The following is a 25668-nucleotide window of genomic DNA, read 5'->3' as shown; positions in this document are numbered from 1 at the left end:
AGCCTATTTTATTTCACTTCGAGTGTAAATGAAACCAGAAGCATTCTGATTTTAAGGTTAACGTTAGAATGAAGCAATTCATTTTTGCAGTGTGAAAAAACAAACACACATTTTGTGCCACAGTCTATGTAGCATTGCACTGAACACAATTGCAGTGTGGAACACAAATGGTTAAACTCACACATCTGGACATCGTTTAGGCAGAAGGAAGTGAGAGTGAAGGCAGAAATATTCCTCATCGCAACAGCTGTCATTAGGACAGAGGGACTCTGGTGGTTTCTCACACTCGACCCTAACAATGACTTTTCTACTACTTCTAACCATTCTTGGTCTTGGTGAACTGCCAGGTGAGCTTTTATCGTTCCTTTTACCAAAACAGATGTCGAAAAGGCATTGAAGCCATTTTCCAAAACTGTGTTTTATGGAAGGGAACTTGCAAACACATTTAGAAAGGCGTTGTGCAGCTAACATTGGTCATGGGTTAAAACTTCCTCTCTTTGGATATCGAACTGTTTGTAGTTTAAAAACCCAGGATGGAAAAGTGTTTCTAACAGCAGCTAGTTGAGTTTCATATGAAGGGAAACACCGTGACCCAAATTCCTCCAAGTATTTTGGAGTGCCATCTATTAGCTTTTCCAAACACAATGTTTTATTTCAGTTTTAATTAGACTTTTGAAAATGCCTTTTTATGCTTGATTGTAGTTTTTGGAAGATTGACGGACAACAGCTTGTGGATGTTTTGAATTTCATACGTTAAATGAAAAAGTGAAAGTAAATAACTGAACAGTGGAAAGGCCATTGGCCACAGTAACAATCGGCCATTTCATGCGGTCATTGTGTGTTATTGACTGTTCAATAATGTAACATTTTAAAGGGTTTTGGATTTATAAAGACAACTTACAATGATGATATAGTTTTCATTTTGTGATTTATTTAATTTCTTTGTTGCTTTTATGAGTGAATAAAAACAGAAGCATTCTGGCATAATTATTAATGTTAGAATGAACCAATGCATTTAGCAGGCATCAGTGTGCAATCCACCAATGCATCTACAAAAGTATACAAATGACTAAATAAGCAAGGGTCATTGGAAAAATTATTTAAGAGCCATTCAGAGAAAGTAGTAGAAGTTTATCTGGAGAGAAATTCTTTTGAGGTCAAGAAGCAAAATTCTTACCTGAAGTTCTGATATATGTGTATTAAATAATATATTTGAATTCTGAAACTGATTATTACAACTCATTTCTGCACTTTATTGCTGTTTATAGCCTGTGTAATAGTTATTTTACATTAAGTTAAGATTAGTTTAACTACAGTTAGCCTGACTAACAGTAAACAATATGGCATTGATTAATCTTAGTAAATCGCAGCATTTACCAATACAATTTTAAGATCAAAAGTTGTAACTTTTAACATTATTTAAAGGTACTTTTTAGTCGTTCAAAAGGAAAATAACGAGTCAATACATCATCAATACTAATGCCAAAACGTGTTTTTGTCTAACCCTGATTAACTATGGTAATCTTATCACAAGTGTCTGTATTTTAGAACTGTCTGGGTGGTTTTCGCAGGAAATTGGGTAGCCTACATCACTCATCCGTGCTTGTCTCGTCACCTTTTATTTATATAGCGCTTTATATAATACAAATTAACCAGCTTTACAGGGATAAACAGGAAAATAAAGATTCCATGATGCAAACAGAATTCAATTCTGTTTTAAAGCAGCTCTAAAAAGACAATAGTAAACATTCATAGGAGCCATTTTAATGCAACTATTTATTTATCCATTGGGTGGCGCTCTGACATTATATTAAGGGCACTTGGGTAATTAGATAACAAGTGTGTTTTGGTAAGAAGCACACAGTATTGATCATGCCGACTGTGCTTATTGTGTGCTATATTGCTTGTGACTGCTTTATTTGTAAAGAGTGAGGTTCAAGGAACAATATGGACATGGGCCTCATTCATGAAACTTTCGTAAAAATGGGCCTTTACGAAAACTCTGCTGAATTCCAAACATTCATAAATAGGCCGCACGTGCACACTCCTTCATAATTAGCTTAATCCCGCCCATGAGTTGCAACTATGCAAATTACGTGTCCAGTATTTCCTGGAACGCTGTGGAATCTTCTGGACTTCCTTCTCAGGTGTGGCTTCAGTATATTGCAAGAATGCTAAAGAGACCATGATTTTACCTAGCGATAAATATTCAATTATCGTGTGTCCACCAAAGCATTTTTAAGCCAGCTAAAAACACCTGGTGCTCTTCTGAAAATGGCCAGCCGGTGGCGTTTGAAAGCACTTTGCAAAGCAAAGGTACATTGGTTGCTATGATACAGAATATCCAAGGCAGTAATGTGCTACTAGTATCTCATTTTGAAGAATATTACTGCATATACAAATGTAGTAATCAGCAACATTAACTTCTCCATTATTGTTCAGTCGTTGTACAAGTAGGGTGATAGTATTTGTCCCGCCCCTGCTCCACTGTGATTGGACGGCTGGGTAAAAAGTGACAGTGACGAGTGCTGCCTATTACCCAAAGTAAAAAAAAAAAACAAGAAGAAAAGAAATGGCATATCAACCCGTGAAATATTATTAGGGTACATAGTGTATCAAAATGCAATGTCACCAGTTTGCCAAAATTAGAGCACATTACGTCCAAATGTTTTAGGCACCATTTAGGCCTACACGTACACTGTAAAAAAAGAAAAGCTGACATAACTTAAAATTGTAAGGCAACTTGCTGCACAGCGTTTTTGAGTTTACTGAACTTTTAAATAAAGTAGTTCACTCAACTCAATTAACTGAGTAAGGTCACATGTCTCCCAATTTAAGATCTTTTGTTCAGGTGACTGAGTTTTTATCGCTTTTTTTGATTTTGTGTTGAAAATTGATAATACTTTTATTTCACCATCATGGTGATCAGTGTTTTCTTTAGTTGGGCAGTTTGATGACTTTTTAATGTTAGTGTTTCTCTGACTCATGAATAAGAATATAATCATTGTGTAGTGGTTTAATTCACTGATTTTCTGACTGAGTTTAATACGAGTAATATACTATTAACTTTATTGTGATTTTAGAAAAGCTACAGCACGGTTTTAATCAGAAAAGCTGAATAAGTTTTAAAACCGATTGTACATTAAGCACTTTGACCTCCTGTGAGATTTACTCCCACAGATATCAAGAATCAGCCTATGAATCTCAACAATGATGACATGCTTCATGCCGCAATGCATGCTGGGAGCCATGGATGAGTTTTGCATGATGCACCCAGAATGCATTGTTAACGCGTTGCAACTTGTATACTTGTTAACTTGCAATTACAAATCGAATTTACAATTAATACTAGGTTGGTCCAACAATTGTTGAACCAACTTCTTTTCAGTGGTTAAGCCAACTTTTTTTTGCATTTAATTGTCCAGTTAACTAAAACATAATCATTAGCCTACATTTTTGTGAGTTGGATTTTTTACAGTGTAGGAGCAGGTATAGCCTAGGCCTACATTTCTTTTGTACCAACTAACATGCAAACAAACAAGCATTTTCGTGAATCGACTTCGATCACATTTGTATGCTGTGTGATCTTGAAAGAATGAGACACCGAAGCTAATTAGAAGCCATGTTTATTCATTGTAACACAATAAAGAACAACCCTGTTTGCATCTTATATCTGTTCATGGAGTTTGTAAGCGTGAAATAGTTGTTCACTCCTGTTATCATGCAGAAGCTGTAACACATTAGTCGATTCAATTTAGTTCAATAAGTAAAGTTCATCATTTGTGGAGTGTGTTTAATTCATCTCTAAAGCAGCTCTGGAGAATATACACTCACCTAAAGGATTATTAGGAACACCATACTAACACTGTGTTTGACCCCCTTTCGCCTTCAGAACTGCCCTAATTCTACGTGGCATTGATTCAACAAGGTGCTGAAAGCATTCTTTAGAAATGTTGGCCTGTATTGATAGGATAGCATCTTGCAGTTGATGGAGATTTGTGGGATGCACATCCAGGGCACGAAGCTCCCGTTCCACCACATCCCAAAGATGCTCTATTGGGTTGAGATCTGGTGACTGTGGGGGCCATTTTAGTACAGTGAACTCATTGTCATGTTCAAGAAACCAATTTGAAAGGATTCGAGCTTTGTGACTTGGTGCATTATCCGGCTGGAAGTAGCCATCAGAGGATGGGTACATGGTGGTCATAAAGGGATGGACATGGTCAGAAATAATGCTCAGGTAGGCCGTGGCATTTAAACGTTGCCCAATTGGCACTAAGGGGCCTAAAGTGTGCCAAGAAAACATCCTAGAAACAGAAATCGAAACTCATCAGACCAGGCAACATTTTTCCAGTCTTCAACTGTCCAATTTTGGTAAGCTTGTGCAAATTGTAGCCTCTTTTTCCTATTTGTAGTGGAGATGAGTGGTACCCGGTGGGGTCTTCTGCTGTTGTAGCCCATCAGCCTCAAGGTTGTGCGTGCTGTGGCTTCACAAAGGCTTTGCTGCATACCTCGGTCGCAACGAGTGGTTATTTCAGTCAAAGTTGCTCTTCTATCAGCTTGAATCAGTCGGCCCATTCTCCTCTGACCTCTAGCATCAACAAGGCATTTTCGCCCACAGGACTGTCGCATACTGGATGTTTTTCCCTTTTCACACCATTCTTTGTAAACCCTAGAAATGGTTGTGCATGAAAATCCCAGTAACTGAGCAGATTGTGAAATACTCAGACCGGCCCGTCTGGCACCAACAACCATGCCACGCTCAAAATTGTTTGGAGTTCAGGAGATTGTCTTGACCAGGACCACACCCCTAAATGCATTGAAGCAACTGCCATGTGATTGGTTGATTAGATAATGGCATTAATGAGAAATTGAACAGGTGTTCCTAATAATCCTTTAGGTGAGTGTAATATTACCAGATATCAAGTCATAAATAGAGAAAAGTTGCTCCGCTTCTTTGATGTGTGTCTGGTGTGGGAGTGGCAGAGGTAGGTTGAACAGCAAAGGTTGACATTGAGCAGCTAAATCTCCAACCTTCGGAGAATCACTCGTTTCAAACAAACGCAGAACAGAGGAGAGTCTGCCGGCAAAAAGAGAACGTGACAGAGTTTGTAATAAAACAAGAATCAACATTGGCTTGGCTTTTCTAATGCGTTTTTATTATTCAACAGGTGAGTAAGGTGTTTTATTGAACAGATAAATTGCGTAATGTAGTTAATTGTAAAGCATTATCTATTGTGAAGGGTCATTTTTATCCATAGCCACGCAGAGCCGAAGCCCAACCAAAACAATGTTCTTCTGCAAAATGAATGCAGTTTTGTTTATTAACCGCTAGAGGGCAAAAGTAACCTTTAATGCACAGTGAACTAACAAGAACATGAACATTTTTATTAACTAATATAATGTATTGCTCATTGTTATAGCTTATGCTAGTTACTGCATTAAGTAAGTAGACCTTATTGTAAAATGGTATCATTAAATCTCAGAGCTTTTCATTATCTGTTATCTTGTTCTGTCTATGTTTAGGTTCCTACTGCACAGTGACCACTGTAGGAGATCTGTCTGTGCTGGAGGGTCAGTCCGTCACTGTCCCGTGTCACTACAACCCGCAGTATATCAGCCATGTGAAGTACTGGTGCTACGGCCGGATGAAGGACTTCTGCTCCAGCCTGGCGCGCACCGATAACCCCGAATCAGCCCCTCACGGCAAGGGAAAGGTGACGATCGCTGATGACCCCACTCAGCATGTGTTTACCGTGAGCATGCAGGACCTGACGGAGGGGGATTCGGGGTGGTACTGGTGTGGGGTGGAGCTCGGAGGGATGTGGGTTTCTGACCCCACTGCCTCCCTTTATATCAGCGTTGTTCAAGGTGAGTTAAGATAAGTGATAAACTAAGGCTCTATCCACGCGAAACCAGAGCTTTCCCTTTCCAATCTTTTTTTCTCTCATCTCAAGAAATATCTGCGTACACAGGAAACCACTGAAACCGACTCAAAACGACCGGTATCTGGCGCTGTAATTCTGCCACAGAAATAGACTAAAACGGAGAAGAAGACTTGGACCGTTTCACAAAATATATGGATTGGCTGTAAACACGAAAAGTCAAGGGTGTTGGTTTCAGATTTATCCACTCTGGGACCCAGTTTAAAAAAATACAGATTTCAAGCTCCCAAAACGCCGGATCCGTCTTGACGAAACGCTGATACGATACAACATTTTTACATATACAGCTAAACGCGTCTCCGTGTGGACGGGGCCTAATTTTAATGTAAATGCAACAAAACATTTACAAACTAGAAAATATAGACCACTCAATTTTGCATCACCAAGACTTTTTTTTTTAATTATCAAAGCTAATTAGCAAATGAAACAATAAAAAATATTAAAATTGTCATTTTAAAGTTATAGTGAAATGCACTATTTTGCCAAAAGTTTTGGGACACCTGCCTTTTCATACACATGAACTTTAATTACATCCCATTCTTAATCCGTAGGGTTTAATATGGAGTTGGCCCACCCTTTGCAGCTATAGCAGCTTCAGCTCTTCTGGGAAGGCTTTCCACAAGGTTTAGGAGTGTGTTTAAGGGAATTTTTGACCATTCTTCTAGAAGCACATTTGTGAGGTCAGGCACTGATGTTGGACGAGAAGGCTTGGCTCGCAGTCTCCGCTCTAATTCATCCCAAAGGTGTTCTATCAGGTTGAGGTCAGGACTCGCTCATCCATGCCTTTATGGACCTTGCTTTGTGCACTGGTGCGCAGTCAACAAAACTGTTCCCACAAGCATGAGCATGAAATTGTCCAAAATGTCTTGGTATGCTGAAGCATTATGAGTTCCTTTCACTGGAACTAAGGGGCCAAGCCCAACCCCTGAAAAACCACCCCCACACCATAATCCCCCCTCCACCAAACTTTACACTTGGCACAATGCAGTCAGGCAAGTACCGTTCTCCTGGCAACCGTCAAACCCAGACTCGTCCATCGGATTGCCAGACAGAGAAGTGTGATTTGTCACTCCAGAGAACACGTCTCCACTGCTCTAGAGTCCAGTGATGGTGTGCTTTACACCACTGCATCCGACGCTTTGCATTGCACTTGGGGATGTAAGACTTGGATGAGCTGCTCGGCCATGGAAACCCATTCCATGAAGCTCTCTACGCACTGTACTTGAGCTAATCTGAAGGCCACATGAAGTTTGGAGGTCTGTAGCTATTGACTCTGCAGAAAGTTGGCGATTTCTGCACACTGTGTGCCTCAGCATGCGCTGACCCCGCTCTGATTTTACGTGGCCTACCACTTTGTGGCAGAGTTGCTGTTATTGTCTACACAATAACTGATATTTTTTTAATGCTATGGCTATGTGGATTATAGACCCTTTTCACAGACTGTGATGACGCGTTTTAACGGTCATCAATATCGTAAATCCTGTAACGTTTTTTGTATTTTCATTTAAAAATTTTTTTTTTACATTTATATAACTAATACTTTATATTTTATTACTTTTGCATCAAATTACAATAAAAAAGTTACCACTGCTGTGAGGGCGTTTAGTAATAGCGTCTATGGGAGTGATGGTAAAAATTGACATATTTCTCTCTTTTCACACTCTTTCCCTCTTTTTGAAAGTTGTGAAATCACTACTGTGGCGTTTTTCTTTTGCTATGTGAGCAAATGGGCACACAACATTTTTTTTTTAATGTATTCTCTCATTCACAGCTATAATATTTAACCCAACTATGACGACCTTCCGCTCTGAGAAACCCGTAAATGTGAAAAGGGTCTATTGCAATGTGAAAGAATAAAAGTATACTTTTAAAATATTCATAATTTATATATATAAACACATTTTATTAATCGTTCTGGTATTTTTTGTACATCCTTTTATTTATGCTAAATTAAAATTAGGTAAATTTGAGGATTTGGTGGGGGAATTAGACAAAAAAATCTCTCTCTCGATAACATTAATAAAATCTTACAGACATCAAACTTTTGAATGGTAGTAAGTGTGTGTATTCCCCTTTTGAAATGTGACCGTTTCTGCTTCCAGTATTGATTTAAAATGATTGCTTATCATATTGACATGTTATGCATCCCTAAATTAAATATATAAACCACTGTGTAACTCATGTTTGTTTTGTTGCAGGAATGTCAGTGGTGAGAAATACAGTGAGTGCAGATGAAGGCGGAAGTGTCACTGTTCAGTGTCTCTACAGTAAGAACCTCAGGTAACCTACTGCAAATCATCAACAGAATAATCGAATGTATATGAATGAATATCACATAACCTGTGACGAAAATGTCCATGTCATATTTCAGCCCAAAATAAAAAATATTGTGTGAGTTCCACTAAATTCTCATTCTCATCAATACAAATATGTACATATGTAACTTAAATTTTGCCTATAAATTTGCCCATGCCAATCTTCTTGCTGATTAAATCTTTTATTTCAATTGTTTTAATTCTTGTATTGCGGTTTTCACTGCAGGTCCAGTGAGAAGAAGTGGTGTCGCAGTGGGAACTGGAATTCCTGCATTGTGACAGATTCTGAAGGAACATTCAGCAGAAGAAATGTGCTCATCCAAGACGACAAGGACAGCATGTTCACAGTGACACTAACCCAGCTGGAGACGAGAGACTCGGGCTGGTACTGGTGTGGAGCCGGTCAGCAGCATGTGGCTGTTCATGTGTCAGTCACACCACAAGCCACAACGCGTATGTTACACAGAGCACAGCTAACATCACATACTTCATTCTTGCATTGTTTTTGTAGAAACGTGTATGCGAAACTCGCCGTCACAATGTCAGAATACAGTTCATATGATGTTTTAAAGGAACACTCCACTTTTTTTGAAAATAGGCTCATTTTACAAGTCCCCTATAGTTAAATAGTTGAGTTTTACCGTTTTTGAATCCAAGCCGATCTTTGTATCTGGTGGTTGCACTATTTAAAACTTGACTCTTCTACAGTTACACCGTGTGCTAAGACCAACTGAAAATGAAAAGTTGCGATTTTCTACACCTATATGGCTAGGAACTACTTTCTCATTCCTGCGTAATAGTCGCGGATCTTCGCGGCCGTACCCATGTACGTGTACCCATGTACGTAACCATGGCTAATCACACAGGTAAATCCACAACACAATTTGTCGGCTGCAAGCCTGAAACTTTCTCTGCAACACGAACTTAGTGCCGGTCACATTGAAAGTTACCTAGCTGGGGGCTACTTTCAGGCGCTGTAATATCATTGCGCCGCTGCAGCCATGGTATGGCTGCGAAGATCCGCGACTATTACGCAGGAATGAGAAAGTAGTTCCTAGCCATATAGGTGTAGAAAATCGCAACTTTTAATTTTCAGTTGGTCTTCGCACACGATGTAACTGTAGAAGAGTCAAGTTTTAAATAGGAAAAATATTTAAAGTGTCTTTGGTCATTTTTTGAATGAGATGCTAATGGACTGATCAGAATCAATGATGTATGCTAAGCTAAGCTAAAAGTGCTACCGCCAGATACAAAGATCGGCTGAATGGATTCAAAAACGGTAAAACTCAACTATTTAACTCTAGGGGACTTGTAAAATGAGCCTATTTTTAAAAAAAGTGGAGTGTTCCTTTAAGTGCTGTATGGTTGCTTACACACTGCATCACTATGGAAGCTTGTTTGGGAATAAAAAATAAACGGACTTATTTCAGAATTGCAAGACTTGGAATTGTGAGACACAACATCAGAATTGTGAGAAATAAACAAACAGGTTTTTTAATTCTTATGAGCATTTTATCTCACAATTCAAACTTCTCGTGATTCTACGGAGCCCTTACAGGGACATGGTAGTGGGAAAACAAATATGTCAAAATAGTAAGTCAAAGCTTTTGCTTTCTCTCATAAATGTTTTGCGTTCCCAGAGAAACTTTGCGTTTGCTCGCAAAACCTTTTGAGCTCTTAGCGAGGGAACACGAAAGCATTGACAAATAATTTTTCCTCCATCTCATGTCCTTCCCGGGGCTCTGTACAATTCTGACTTTTCTCCCAATTGCGAGTTTATATCTTGCTATTCTGACTTTATAGCAATTCATAGTTTTCACTTGACTTCACACGCTTATAGGAACACCCACCTGGAGGGCAAAACAAGGCTTTCCTCCATTGCCCGCCAGTCATTTTTACCAGGTGTGCAGTCAGTATTAATGCAGTAAGACAGTGATATTAAAATACCAAATGCAATATACACCTTATTGATGTTGATTACTTTGTACAGGAAAGCAGATGAACAAAGAATATTAATGCAACACAAGGTTTCTCGTGAAGTGTTTTCCCCATTGAAACCCATTATAAAGAAAACGTGTTGCGTTCATATTCTTGGCTCATCTGCTCGCCTGTATATAGTATGCATCATCAAGTGTAAACTGAATTTGATCTTTTAATATCACTGTTTAAGTGCATTACGGCACTTTAAGGGTGGGTTGCACAAGGATTCTTTAGCCTGTCGTCAGTACACCTCCGCCTGTGCTAAAAACAGTTTTACTGCATAATTAATCTCTGTTTAAAATTAAGTGGTGCAACAACTAGATTTAAAATAAAACCCAGATCAACAAATCCTTGATTAACGTTCGATTTTGCTTAATTTAATCCTTAACCTGTTAACTGTCATTGGCCCACCGGTGGGCCCATTTGTCACTGCATGTTTAAAACAATTATATCCTATATTTATCCTGAAATAATGTTGACAAACTATATATCATTCGAAAACTGTTTTGAAATCAGATTTTGCGTTACCATGGAAACAGTAATCTAATTTCTTCTAGAGGCTCCTCCCCTAGTGGGCGTCGTCATGTTTCATATTACAAAATTTATTTTAAAAACTTTATAATAAAAACCTTTTCTAATCTTGACAAAACGCATATCGTCGGAAAGGTCTGAGTCTCATGGTTCTATATCTGCCAACTGTTTTGTGATATTTGGACAAAACTATATATACATTTGTAACAGGAGATTGCATTAAAAAAAACTATGGAATTTCACTGACACCCGGTGGCTATTTGTGGTACAGCGCCTAAACAAAATCTCAGTGGAACTTCAATTTTTGTGATATCAACTTCAAAATTGGAACACAAATTGGTTAGACATTTGGCTTTGATTTGATGGTAATTTTAGAGTACAAATAATTTTGTAACGTATATATTTTATATAAAATATTTAGTACAGTACATTTCATTTACAGTAAATTTAAACTTTCATAACGTTTTCATAGTTTTTCATATAATTTTTTGAAGTGATTTCACTTGAGCCATAATCTGCTGACTCTCTTCTTTAAAATGAGACCAAACATATGTCTATATTCCAACACATTCTTGAATTGCAACCATTTAAGTTTGGATTTTCAAAAAGGGCGGTGACAGTTAACAGGTTAATGGTGCAACTCACCCTATAGTGTTTTTCACGTTAAGCGTTTTAAAAACGTCCCGCTGTTTTTAGTGATTGAAATACTGAGGCAGGAGCTGTATATGGATCATAAAAACGTGCCCAAAACGTGCATCTTGTTCACATATTTTTTTTTAAAGAAGGAAATACGCAGGTTTGTGCTGCAGTTCGATGAACTTCTATGGTGGTTTTTGCCCTCCAAGGCTCTGTGACAGTCACATGACTGAAAACTATTCAAGTTTATATTTCACAATTCTGACAGAGTTGTGAGATATTAACTTTTTTTCCATAATTTTTTTCACGTGATGAAAACAAGCGTCCATACATCACTCATCTGAAGTTAAACTCTGCTCAATTTTGTCGCATTTGATCTCTGTCCAGTGGCCACAACGTCTCCGGTCCAGAATCTGAAGACAACAGTCAGGACTTCATCTGTAATGAGCTCAAATGACCCTCACAGGTGAGCTCTGTATATTTCCTCATGGCTGATTTCTCATGAAGGGATACAAATCTTTTTAGCAAAGAGCACTGAGATCTGTGTCACATACATGTATCACATACACTCGTATTAAAAATAACACTTCCCTATTGTCATTGCTGGTTCCACCATGAAGAACCATTAAAATCCATGGAAATTTTCAATGCTCTTTACAGTGGAAAAAGGTTCTTTTAGATTTTTAAAATTTACTTCAAACTAAGAAAATAATGTTTCTTTTAAGAACATGATTACTGAAAGGTTCTTCAATGGCATTGCTGTGAACTATTATTTTTAAGAGTGTATGAATGAATATTCTTGATATTGGGGTAACACTTTATTTTGATGGTTCTGTTGATTATACAACTAAACTTTGCAATTAAATGTCAACTAACTCTCAGTAGAGTATTTGTAGACTGTCTGCTTAATATCTGCTAACTCTTTATTGTGATGGTCACCCAACAGACATTCTACTGACTATAAGTAACTTTGCAACTACTTATTCTAACTCTAACCCCACATGAAAAAATACTATAGTATATTAAAGTAAAATTACAGTAAAATTACTCTAGTAAATACTATAGTGTTTTTGAACCATACTAAAGTAAAGATACTACAGTAAATTGTAGTATATTGTAGTATATTATAGTATTTACTACACATTGTTAATTTACTATAGTATTTTTACTATAGTACGGTTCAAAAACACTATAGTATTTACTAGAGTAATTTTACAATAATATACTATAGTATTTTTACCAGTCTATTAATACATGTCAACAGAATGTGTTAAAGGGACCATCAAAATGAAGTGAAACCGATATTTGACCAACACTTATATTGGTATTCGACTAACACATCATGTCTTTTTCAGTCGTCCTGTTTGGGAGTCTTCTCTCATGGTGTGTGGGGTCGTACTGCTGGTCATGACTGTGTCGCTGGCACTTTGGAAGTTGTGGAAACAGTGTAGTAAGTTTTTTTGGTGGCTTAAAAAGTTATTGGATACTTACAAATTAGTCTGGAAATTTACTCCATTTTGATATCGAAGCTTAAATGTCTCTGGATTTGTAGACTACCAGTTTTCCTTCATTTAACCTCATTTAACTTGAGAATAAAAAGGTTGTGTTCTCATTTTTCTGTGCATTATATCACAACTTTTTTGTTTCATTTTGCAGAGAAAAAGCAGAAACCTCAAAGGACAAACGAAACGAACGATAATCTCACAGTCAGTGCAATTTCTCTGTTATCTAACAGTCAAATTACCCTATGTACTTTCTTAATGTATGTTCCTTGTCTTTTTGTGGATGATTCATTGGAAATTGTGAGAACATTTTAATTGGAATTGTGAGAAAGCAAATTGAGATATACACCAATCAGGCATAACAGTAGGGCACCAAGTGCTGAGGGGGGCACCACAAGCAAATTCTCTCTCCACTTTCGCTTAGGGCATCAAGACGGCCAGCAGCGGGACTGTCACTTCATCATAATGTTATGCCTGATTGGTGTAATGTAGTAATTAAAAAAGGTAGGCCTAAATTTACTTTTTTTTCTCGCAATTCTGAGTTTATATCTCATAATTCTGAGAAAAAAGTGGTGTAAAGGACGTTATAAAGCTCTTATGGTGATCAGTGTAGGCTTAATGAAGAAAATGCTGCTGGCAAGTTATTCTGGATGCTGTATATGGTTTTTTACTTGTTTTCAGATGTGTCCATGGAGAGAAGACTATAAGAACGCCTCAGTGATTTTCCTGAACACTCCAGCTCAGCAAGTCCAAATGCTTTAACAGAGGAGAACCTCATGATGGGAAACTCCAAACTCATGGACATTCTGATGATGAAGGAGAATTTAAAGTGAACTGATGGACTCTATGACTCAAGTCTTTTTAACAAGTCAATGAAAAGCCTGCATAAGGGAGAAACTGGACATATTTGACATTTCTTCACATTTAACAGTTAAATGGAATATAATCTTTCATTTCAATCCATTTTACATTTACATTTATGCGTTTGGCAGGCGCTTTTATCCAAAGGGACTTACATTGCATTCAAGGTACACATTTTACATTTTGTCAGTTCTTGCTTTCCCTGGGAATCGAACCCATGACCTTGGCGTTGCTATTTTATCGGTCTGTAAGTAAAGGTGGATTCACGCCATGTTGGAATTATCGTAATTACGAGATTCCGACTTGTATTAAGTGTAGAATTCGTAATTACAACTTGTAAACTCTGAATTTTCTGAGAGCTCTGACTTGTACCATGTGACCGCTGTACCACCTGACTGTGAATGTTTTTAGAAGAATGGAAGTACAGAGAATTAACGCTTCTCAGTTCTCACACTCTTGTTATTTTCGTCTTGTCATGTTTTTTCTTTATCAGCATATGATGAAAAGCTTTTTTTTCCATTTATAACTTCTGTACAGAATGTGTGTAATTCACATCTTGTTTCAAGCTGTGTTAAAGAGGTCATGAACTGGCTTTTTTTTATACTGTTGTCTGAGGTCAACTTATGACGTTCGTGTGGTTTTTACATTCAAAAACATCATAATGAATAAGTAATAGGCTATTTTCAACCTGGTTTCTGAGGCTCTCTCCTGCACACTCGGATTTTATGGGCGTGCCCCATTGAAGACTTGGCAGTAAATGCCCACGGCTAGGATTGGATAAGATTTGCATATTTAATGAGCTTCGGCTCCCCGCGAGTACACCGTGAGGGATTGTTTTGAAGCATGTGGAATAACGGCAATTGGATAAATTCGTCCCACAGGGCTCGCAAAACGTCTTTATCAAACAAACACAATGATTTATCTCTCATCCACCCGCGATTGATTGGAATGTTATTTTTTTATTACTTGGCCCGCCAATCGGTGTATATAAGCGCGAACCGTGCATCACACACACACACACGCGCGCGCCAAGACAATGCAACGATCTGTAACAATGCAAACGATCTGTAGCAATGCAATACTATCACATATAAAAAACATGTTTTACTCACATTAGTGTGTTGCTTCATTCATTCATGTAATCTCATCCTGTCTGCAAATCCAGTCTCTTGTTTACAAATGAATCCGTGGTCAGAAATGAAGGAACAAATGCAAAGTCATCCCCACGTGAGTTGGATATTCATTACAAATAAAGTTTGTCCATGCATTCATAATATTGGAATCCGAATGAAGCTTATGTGGTATGTTTAGAAATTCGATGCGGTTTAGGTTTCTCTGTAGGCCTGTGTTATGTTAGTGGCACGAGTCGGTGGGCGGGGCTACATAATCGGGCGTTGTTCTTCTTGTTGAGGCGGTGCTTCACTACACTCTCACGTCATAGCCGGGCACATTCTGAGATCGATCGTTTGCTGGGCCTGATGTCAGTAAAAGCTTTTCTTTGACTAACAAGGAAGTTTTCAGCTATGAAACTTACAGGATATTCTTATATTGCCATGACCTTTTATATATCAAAAGCTCAAGGGAAAGTTGATTTCTCAATTCATCACCCCTTTAAAATCTTTATTTGAGGTTGTTTGTTACCTGCTGTATATTCTGTTGCTTACATGACCACCGACCACAAATAACCCATTTCTTGTTCCTTCTTAAATGTAAAATGAGAACTACACTCAAAAATAAAGGTTCATAAATGGTTCTTTGGCGGGGTGTATGGTTTCATAATGAATCTTTAAGAACCTTTCCATTGCACAAAAGGTTCTTTAGACTATACAATGGTTAGAAAAAAAAACAGTTCTTCAGGGAGCCAAAAATGGTTCTTCTATGGCATTGCTGTGTGAAAACCCCTTTTTTTGGTTCTTCCTAACATCCTTTTATTTTTAAGGGTGTTAGATAAGGAAACATCGCTACTAGCCAGTAATACTAGAAGGAAACACTTGTCGACCGCATTGCACATAAAGTAAATCATTCTTATTCAGAATCATTTAGACTTCTCGTCCAAGTCTAACATTTGCAATCAAGCATTATGACATTTTATTGTAGGCTAAATCAAGCTTTTATGACGTAAGCAACCAAAAAGCACGGAAGCAGAAACTGAGAGTCTAAATATATTTAGAGCATCAAATAGGGAAACCTTCTCGCGTGATAAGATGTTTCTTAACAAAAGGAAAAAGAAGACGTGCGCGATAAAGATGCAGAGAGAAGAAACATTGCAATTTTTTGCCAGAAGGAATGTCAGTTTGAAGAAGTTCATTATGTTTTTCCTTTGGTTCATAACAGGCAAGTGTTCAGTTTATTCACACGGTTAGTGTGTTCTACTGTATATGAAGGGATGTTCTGTGTTACTCTAACTATTTTAAACAGCATTTTGTTATATATATTTTTTTTAACAATTACTGACTTTTAGTCATGCCACTGGAGTACTTAAGATTAACCTGTATAGTGAAAAAGGGATGAAAGTAAAAAAGTGCATGTTTTGTGTTGAATAAAATATTAATAAAAGAAAAAAAAAGTAATAAAAGAAATGGTGCATCTAAAAATGATTGTTCTGTTACTCAGGTCCTGAATGCACATCAGGACAGGTGAGCAGATTGTTAACGGTTCAGACTGGAGGATCTGTTGTTATTCCATGTTATTATGAGAGGAAATACACAGAACACAAGAAATACTGGTGCTTTGATGCCTCGGCAGCGTACAATTACTGCTCTATTCTGGCATATGCTAATGAAACCAAAGGAAAAGTGTCAGTAATCGATCATCCAGATCAGAGTTTCTTTACTGTGACTATGAGAAACCTGCAGAATGATGACACTGGATCTTACTGGTGTGTCGTTGAGATTGAAGGAATTCTTCAAATAGATGAAACAGAGCAGCTTCATCTCACAGTTCAATCAGGTATGAGATGAGTTTCAAATAAACTTTGAATTTAAATGAAAAATTCTCATAATTTCTATTAAATTGCAATCTCAGATGACTCATGTCTGTGTGTTCAGCTCCTGATGTGTCTGTGGTGAGCAGCAGTGTATCTGGACATGAAGGTGGTAATGTCAGAGTCCAGTGTTTCTACAGTTCTGGATATCAGTATAAACTCAAACAGTGGTGCAGATATAAAGATCAGAGCTGTTACACAGTGGGGAGGACTGACACATCCCATAATCCATCAGTCCAGATCAGTGATGATGGGAGAAGCTCCTTCACTGTGCTGATGACTGGACTGAGACTCAGAGATTCTGGATGGTACTGGTGCTCTGCTGGAGATCTACAGGTTCCTGTTCAACTCACAGTCACTGGTAAAACTCATTCACTAATCAAATCTACATGGGTTTAACTGCTAGGCTAGGGGAAAAGGCTAAAATAAGTTTGCATCTTTTTCTGTTTTCAGTTCCGGATGTCTCTCTTGAAGATCCACATGTTCCTGTTCTCACTGTCACTGTCACTGAACCAAAACCATTTCTTAATTTCTCTTTGACAGCATTTGTGACCACAGAGGTATCTAACAGCGAAAGGTTAGTTAAGATTTATATTTTCTGTAATGGGCGTGATTAGATGCTGTCTGTATGACAGAGTTGAATTTATTGTCTTTCTGAACATTTCATTTATTTTTGTGTGTGGTGTTGTCTTTTATGTCTTTTATGTGGTTTGGCTTGTTTATTGTCCTTTCTTTAGTTTTCTGATCAGATTAATTTTAGTTCATTTCTCTCTGTTGTTTATTTCTGCAGTGATGCCGCTGTCTCATCTACAAAACCAGTTAACGATCAAGAAGCAACCAGTGAAGAGCAGCAGAATAAGTATTGAAATAGCATTTTCGGTAACACCTTACATTAAGGTTTCCTTTGTAAAGGGTTTATAAAGGTGTTTGTTAAGGACTAATAACTAATTTACAAATGCGTTATAAATCGTTGATAAGCAGTTTTAACTGCATGGATAAAAAGGGTGACTAACGCAATGCCTGCCAAATAGTGAGCCATTTTAACTCACATTTTATAAATGCTTAATAAATGTATTTATTCAAACTTATTTAACTCAATACCAGATTCTTGATTAATTTCATGATGCAGCAAAAATAGACTATCATAGCGAGACTGAAGGATGTTGTATTTGTGTTTTTTTCATAAATATCTCATGACCACTTTTCCTAAAATGTTCCTTTCCGGGGGTTTCAGTCAATCTCATGTCAATCTTGAGTAGGCCTACCTATAGAGTAATATTGCATTCTTCATATCTCCGAAAAGTCTTTAGTTTTGTTATATTTATAAAAGAAAGATACGATGTACAGAGTCTTTCCGAAAAGAAAAAAAAACGAGTGGATGGAGGCGTATCGTGTGAGTGGAGCTAAAGAGTCATGAGCGCGCGCAGCCATTGCATTGAGAGTGTTTGAAAGCTGTGACATCCTTAAACGTGGAAAAAAACGTTATCCTAAATAAACCATTGAGATCAATCAGATTTAACCTTACATATTATATGATCCAGAGTCAGATCTAGAGGCTGAAATTGAACAGGAGAAGCAGCAACGACGACTACAGCAGGACGTCTCAATGGTATGTACTGTAACTTATATATGCTTAGCGGCTTGTAATGCGCGAGTTTTACAACATTAGTGTGCGTTTACTCATGGTTTATGAGGACATAATTTGGTTTATGGACTATTATATGTGATTTAATATTAGCAGTAGCAAGCGGAACGGTTTTGCACGTCAGACTAGTGTGTGTTTACATAGAAAAACAATGGAATAGTAGCGCATTTGAATGAACGAGTTGATAGCTAACAACACAGACATTTGAAGCAGTTTTACTCACCGCCTTAATCGCTGGGACCGCTCCATCTTTCAGCATTAGACGAGCTACAAATCCGGCGTCGAACTGGGCCTTGTTTATAAAACGATCGTCGCCGAAATGCAGGGAACAAACAAAACACTTGCACAACTCCGTTGCTGCTCCGGAAAAACAAGCTCCATCCACTGTCCCATTAAAGCTGGGTTCTTTGGGAAGCTGTGCAGGCTTGTCTTGCCCTGACAACCAAAAACACACTTCTTTGGTGACATTGTTGATTTCGTGAAGTCCTGTGACAGCAGCGCAGGCGAGCAAAGCGCTTTGATGGGCGTACTGCTTTCGCTTTCTCGCTCTGGTCTATGGGTGCGCACGCCCTTCCGAGAGAAGTGTCCTTAGGACCCGTATAAGGAAATTCCGCCCCATTTGACGTCAGATAGGCCCATACTCGAAAAAAAAAACGTTTGTGAGAAACGGGAAGGAGTATTTTTGGCACAGAAATAATCCATCAAACGTCCAACTTAATTTCTGAAACTTTGTCCATTTAGCATGGGAATCCAAGTCTTTAACAGTGTATGAGTTATTAGTCAAAAGTATTTTTGCAGCCTTTTTTTTTGTAGCGTTGAGCAATGAAGGCAATCACAAACATCACAACACCAGTGTTTTTTCTCAGTGCTGAGTTCTTTACGCTCACTTACTATAACCAAAGTCCCTTTAAGACGAGCCATTTCACTTGCCGGCCATCTTTGAAATGCCTCTCGGGCAACTATTTCAGTCATGCAAGTCCTTATCTCAGCTCCAGCTCCTATCTCTTTTAATGGGGAAATGAAATTTTATATATGAAATCACCAATGAAATCTGACAACAACTGTATCATAAGTGTGGTTTCTGCTCAAATAGCGTTAAAAAAGCATATTTTTCAGGCTGGACCAGGCTAATGCGCATGAGAAGTCCTGAGTGTGCATCTCAGAACATTGTTTCAATAGCAGCCGGAGCTTCTAACGGCAGCTGCAGATGACTTTACCAATCGCCATTGGCTCTTTTATTTAGAAGTGGGACTTATTCATAGTCATATGAGTGCACCATAAAGTGTTGACACAATGTAAATAATAGATTCATTGTTTGCAACGCAAGTTTTAACGTAAGAGTGCACCGTTTTTTTAGATTAATCATCAGCTACAGGATTTATTTTCATCTTTTCACTAACTGGTGTAGCAAAAAATAAGCTACAGGAAACTACACTATAGTGAGGCCATCGTCCTCTTTTGCATAGCCTATGTCTACTTCACAGGCCTGCAATGTGCCATGTGTGAAATGGTTTAACAAGTAGCTGTTTCCTGAAAAAACGGCCGTGAGTGTGTGTCTGTGTGTGTGTATATATACATATATATATATATATATCATATACATAGGGCTTGACATTAACACCCGCCAACCAGCCAAATGCGGGTGTATTTCAACAGTGAAGTGTAATGCAGTCACTATAGCCACTTTGGTGGGTTGAATTTTATATATAATATATACTTTTTTCAATTGCAGTCTTTAAAAAAGGTTTCTGAAATAATAAACTAAGTGCAATGTATTATTGTCAAAAATATAATTTTTTTCGATACTGAAATATCTGAAACCCTTCTAATACTTATTTTCCACAGAAAAAAACACACAATACCAGCTGCGCTTTCTCTCTCTCTCATCTCTCTGACAGCGAGAGTATTGGCGAGTATTCACTTAAATCCAGTCAGTTATGTTTTAAGTGAACGTAAACACTTGAGAAAGAAAACGCATGTGTAACAGATCCGTGCGTCAAGTCTTGAAGTGACAACAGCCTAATATACCTGCTGCCAAATTATGAGATATTAAAAATATCTATATGGCAGTTTTCCCTGGTACTGATGTCAAAATTGTGGCCAGTGAAAATGCTGAGTGGCTAGTAACTTTGGAAAACTACTAGCAACAATGGCTGGTGAGCAAAAAAGTTAATGTCAAGCCATGTATATACACCGATCATGCATAACATTATGATCACTGACAGGTGAAGTGAATAACACTGATTATCTCTTCATCACGGCACCTGTTAGTGGGTGGGATATATTAGGCAGCAAGTGAACATTTTGTACTCAAAGTTGATGTGTTAGAAGCAGGACAAATGGACAAGCGTAAGGATTTGAGTATGTTTGACAAGAGACAAATTGTGATGGCTAGACGACTGGGTCAGAGCATCTCCAAAACTGCAGCTCTTGTGGGGTGTTCCCGGTCTGCAGTGGTCAGTCTCTATCAAAAGTGCTCCAAGGAAGGAACAGTGGTGAACCGGTGACAGGGTAATGGCAAGGCTAATTGATGCATGTGGGGAGCTTTTACATCACGTGGATGGCCGGGTGTGTGTGCGTCGCTTACCTGGGGAACATATGGCACCGGGATGCATTATGGGAAGAGGGCAAGTCGGCAAGTTGTTGAGGAGCACAACAAAGAGTTTGAGGTGTTCAATTTGACTTGGCCAAATTCCCCAGATCTCAGTCCAATTGAGCATCTGTGGGATGTGCTGAACAAACAAGTCCGATCTTAGTCCGCAGCTTACAGGACTTAAAGGATCTGCTGCTACACCTTCAGGGGTCTAGTGGAGTCCATGCCTTGATGGGTCAGGGCTGTTTTGGCAGCAAAAGGGGGACCAACACAATATTAGGAAGGTGGTCATAATGTTATGTCTTATCGGTTGAATATATAAGACTATATATATATATTAGGGATGCAACAATACAGTTAGTCCACGGTTCAATACATACCTCGGTTTTTAACCACGGTTTTCGGTTCGGTTCGGTTCTGATGGCTTGTCACATCAGTTTTTTGCTATTCTATTCTTAAGCGACAGGAACAGCAAGAGGTTAAGGAGAAAAAATACTATTTTTTAATTGCAATACTCTTTCTTTATTTTACTTAAAAGAATTGAAAAACCTTACTTAAACTTAAAACTTTACTTAAAAAAAAAACCTTGTACACATTCCTAGTGTATTGTATAATATAAAATATATATATATAAAGATTTACACTGGCAGCTCAGAGCTGTCCAGCATTTAAGTATGCAATTGAATGAATAAATGTAAAAATAAAACACTACATAGACTTCACTATAAAATATCCACTGATTCTTATTAAAGCTACTGTATTAAAGTTCTTCAGTCAAGAGCAGTGATTTTCTCTTTGTCTTTTGTTGTTGTATTAACATTAAATGGATAGTTCACTCAAAAATGAGAAATGAATACAGCTTTGGAACAACATTAGAGTGAGTAAATAATGACATAATTTTAGAGGTGAACTGTCCCTTTAAGGACAGCGTGTTCACTAGGCTCCCTGCTCTCAACGTAAGACCTGCGTGCATCTAATAAAGACACGCGCCAATTTTACTTTCACTTTAGACACAACCGACTGTGTTTATGTAAACCTTGTGTGTATTTGACAGTATTAGCGCAGTAAGACTACTTAGTTCAGTAATCACGTGTTTGACAGGCGTTTAGTGCGTGCGCTCGGAAAAGCGCATGTTAAAACCGCGCACACGCCGGCTAGGCTTTAAAGCACATGCAAATAATGAACTTTCATGATTGTGAATAACTCTAGTGTTCCGTGAGTATAACTCTACCACTAACGTGTGATGTGAATGTATGTCGCGTTGTTCAGTATATTGGGACGGAGGCAAATGACAGAATTTGTAGAAAAATACTTAATTAAATGCAAAACCGAAAAACCGCAATTCACAGGCGCGTATTGAACCGTGAAGGCCGTACCGAATGGTTCAATATTATATTGAGAATTGTGACATCCCTAATATATATATATATATACTATGATAAAATGTGGTCAAATTATAGGATGAACAGTATACTTTTCCATGATTTCTTCATGATTACAGGTATCTGGAGGTGTGGATTCCAGTTGCTCTATTTCTGCTGATGGTGGCGGCTGTGATTGTGTCAACCATAATATTGAGAAAGAAGCGCAGTCAGTATTGATAACTTTTCTTAATATATGACAGATTTGATCAATCTTAGGGTGCGCTCACACTTGGATCGACTGCCTGATCTGAACCAGAGTTTGATTGCTTTTATATTTTGTTTTTTGAACCTTTGGTTTTGTTTTCAAAGTGTCAGGCTGTCAGCACATAACGGCCCTTCTGTCTATCTGCTGTGAACGTACCGCAAACGTCCTAAAGATCACTAAAGATCTTAAAGAGTCCATTTGTGCTCTGCTGAAGGCAAGCAGGAATATACATTCTCTCTGCTTGCAGTTTAATGCGTGTGAGGAAGTAAGAACACACAAACACACATCGAATCATACGTCATCAATCAGGTTCACTTCTGTGATTTAGAACGATAGCATTCACATCAGCAGCGAACTGTACCAGAGTAAAAATGAACCGTACTCCCCAGACCACCCTTTTTATGCAGACTCTGTTATAGTTTGTGAAGTATGGCGTATTTTAGTTTAGAAAACAGCGTTCACATCATCCAAACAAATCAAACAAAATTCAATCGAACACGGTTGCACACCAAAAATGCTAGTGTGAAAGCACCCTTTGTGTTTGATCAGCTGTGTATTCAGAAGCTTTGCACATGTATATTTATACACTTTATGCTGATGTCTAAGAAGGACTGATAACATCAGTTGTTCTCTCACTAACAGACAGAAATAACACCCACATCACAGCGGTCAACAGAGATGGAGCCCGTGACGCAGTAAGTTTGAGCTGACAAACAATTTGAATTAAAACTCATAACTGAAAGTCTCAGAACAATCAGATGTGTTCATGATTATTCACAGGGAGACGGAGTCAGTTCATCATCAATGGTTGCTGAGAATGACGTGACTTACAGCTCTGTGATACGACCTAAAACTAAAGCAAGTGAATTCACAAGAACAAAAACACAGATTTGTACTGTAATGTAATTGTGAGTATTCTTCCTAATCATCTTTCGTATCTCCAGTGCGGCCCAGTATCTGTGGAGGAGGAGGTGACCTACAGCTCTGTGCACAAACAGTCAGATGTTACAGGTTTGTTGAAGTCAATAATCACAGGATGTTTTACACAGACACTGAACATGTGATTTCATCTCATAGTTTATTCTCTTAATCACAGGTGCACGTTCTGCACTGAACACCTGAGAAAATATGAACACAACAGGGCTGAACTTGAAACCGCTAATATACTTTTTTGTTCCATGCATCATTACAAGCGCAAAGCAAGAAAATCTCAATCCAGATTTTAATGTATATTTTATAACTTCTTTTTGTTAATGTGTTTTGCAATTGTTTATTTTGCAATAATCTAATAATAGTGTTTTAGCATTGAAACTGCTAAATATTAAAGATACATGTAAATATGTAAGTACATTATCAATGTATTTTCTGACTTTTTTGTTTTAAACCAGTTCATGTTAATCAACATTATAATGTTTCATATTTTGTTCATATTCAGTGCAATGCCTCCTATAAAAATGTTTTTAAACATATATTATAGATTGCCTTTAAAATAAAAAATATATCTATTTTATAAAAAGTATTATGTTGTATGTTCAAAAAATAGAATTGTGCACACTGCGTGATGTTTAAACTATTTTGAACTGTATCCAAATCTTGGACAAACAAGATATCAAGGAAGACGTGTCATGTAACGCTGATTCTTTATAGCTATGTAATCTGAGACTTATGTAATTGTTGCCTAATTGTTTATTTCCATCAAATGTAATATTTGGCAAATCCGTTAACGAAGTTGTGTAGACTCTGATCTATTTTCTCTTGCCCGGGTATGTTTTTCTGCACAAATTTTGTTCAGTTTACTTAATTCCATTGTGCAAACTCGTTGCCTTAATTAAATTAAGTAAGCATTACTTAATTGCATTAAGTTGTTCTTACTTAAACCATTCAAGTTTGTGATCTGAGGAGGTGCACTTCCAGAGTGCATTGCGGTATGAATAAATGAATTGCTTCGTTTTACTATTTTTGGCTTTATTTTACTATTTGTCTTTTGTCAGTATAACCCCAATAATGACAGTAAATAAAATTGTAAAGATCTTATTAATAATAAAAAATGTTTGTTACCATTGTTGTGTTTTACATGTTGAATGTTGAAGTCTGTGTGTGTCTCACTCAAGTATTGTAACGTACTGCTCTGAGACAGAAGGTAGAAGATCCAAATGCAGCTTTATTTAAAGGGTAATCCACACTCGTAGTCAAGTAAACAGGCAAGAGGTCATAACAGGTAATCAGTCTAATACAGCAAACAAGACAGGAGAGACAGGCAAACGGGTAATCCACAGGGGAACAGGCAAGAAATCCAAAACCAAGACAAGAAACCAGGGAAAACACTCAGAAATGCTGTAATACAACAAACAAGACTTCGCCGTGAATGACAGAGTGAACATGGTATATATAGGCAGAGGTAATGAGATGATGAGACACAGGTGCAAACAATGAGTGATGAGGAGTCCAGGAGCCCTCTCTGGATGCTGGTCAGTGGCTGGAGCCATCTCTGGATGCTGGTCAGTGGCTGGAGCCATCTCTGGATGCTGGTCAGTGGCTGGAGCCATCTCTGGATGCTGGTCAGTGGCTGGAGCCATCTCTGGATGCTGGTCCGTGGCTGGAGCCATCTCTGGACGCTGGTCAGTGGCTGGAGCCATCTCTGTACGCTGGTCAGTGGCTGGAGCCATCTCTGGATGCTGGTCCGTGGCTGGAGCCATCTCTGGACGCTGGTCCGTGGCTGGAGCCATCTCTGGATGCTGGTCCGTGGCTGGAGCCATCTCTGGACGCTGGTCCGTGGCTGGAGCCATCTCTGGATGCTGGTCCGTGGCTGGAGCCATCTCTGGATGCTGGTCAGTGGCTGGAGCCATCTCTGGATGCTGGTCCGTGGCTGGAGCCATCTCTGGATGCTGGTCCGTGGCTGGAGCCATGTCTGGACACTGGTCCGTGGCTGGAGCCATCTCTGGACGCTGGTCAGTGGCTGGAGCCATCTCTGGACGCTGGTCCGTGGCTGGAGCCATCTCTGGACGCTGGTCCGTGGCTGGAGCCATCTCTGGACGCTGGTCAGTGGCT

The 25668-nt window shown here is 38.4% G+C and overlaps 2 protein-coding genes across 2 annotated transcripts; both read left to right on the top strand.

The window, feature by feature from the left end:
• The first annotated feature begins 187 nt into the window (after positions 1-187).
• Positions 188-14371, top strand: pigr (polymeric immunoglobulin receptor). Its single transcript, XM_079820027.1, has 8 exons — positions 188-347; positions 5527-5871; positions 8144-8225; positions 8487-8713; positions 11795-11873; positions 12763-12857; positions 13064-13113; positions 13591-14371. The coding sequence occupies exons 1-8, from the start codon at positions 299-301 to the stop codon at positions 13669-13671; spliced, it is 1008 nt and encodes a 335-aa protein (XP_079676153.1). The 5' UTR covers positions 188-298; the 3' UTR covers positions 13672-14371.
• A 1386-nt stretch (positions 14372-15757) lies between these two features.
• On the top strand, positions 15758-23716 carry LOC307128290 (uncharacterized protein). Its single transcript, XM_079820026.1, has 8 exons — positions 15758-16104; positions 16384-16719; positions 16818-17114; positions 17207-17330; positions 22493-22581; positions 23263-23315; positions 23401-23482; positions 23565-23716. The coding sequence occupies exons 1-8, from the start codon at positions 15975-15977 to the stop codon at positions 23708-23710; spliced, it is 1257 nt and encodes a 418-aa protein (XP_079676152.1). The 5' UTR covers positions 15758-15974; the 3' UTR covers positions 23711-23716.
• Positions 23717-25668: the final 1952 nt, after the last annotated feature.

This window comes from Gobio gobio (assembly GCF_949357685.1).
Source record: "Gobio gobio genome assembly, chromosome: 6".
NCBI classification, from domain to species: domain Eukaryota; kingdom Metazoa; phylum Chordata; class Actinopteri; order Cypriniformes; family Gobionidae; genus Gobio; species Gobio gobio.
Note: the sequence above shows the minus strand (reverse complement) of the source record. Positions and strands in the feature narration are given on the sequence as shown.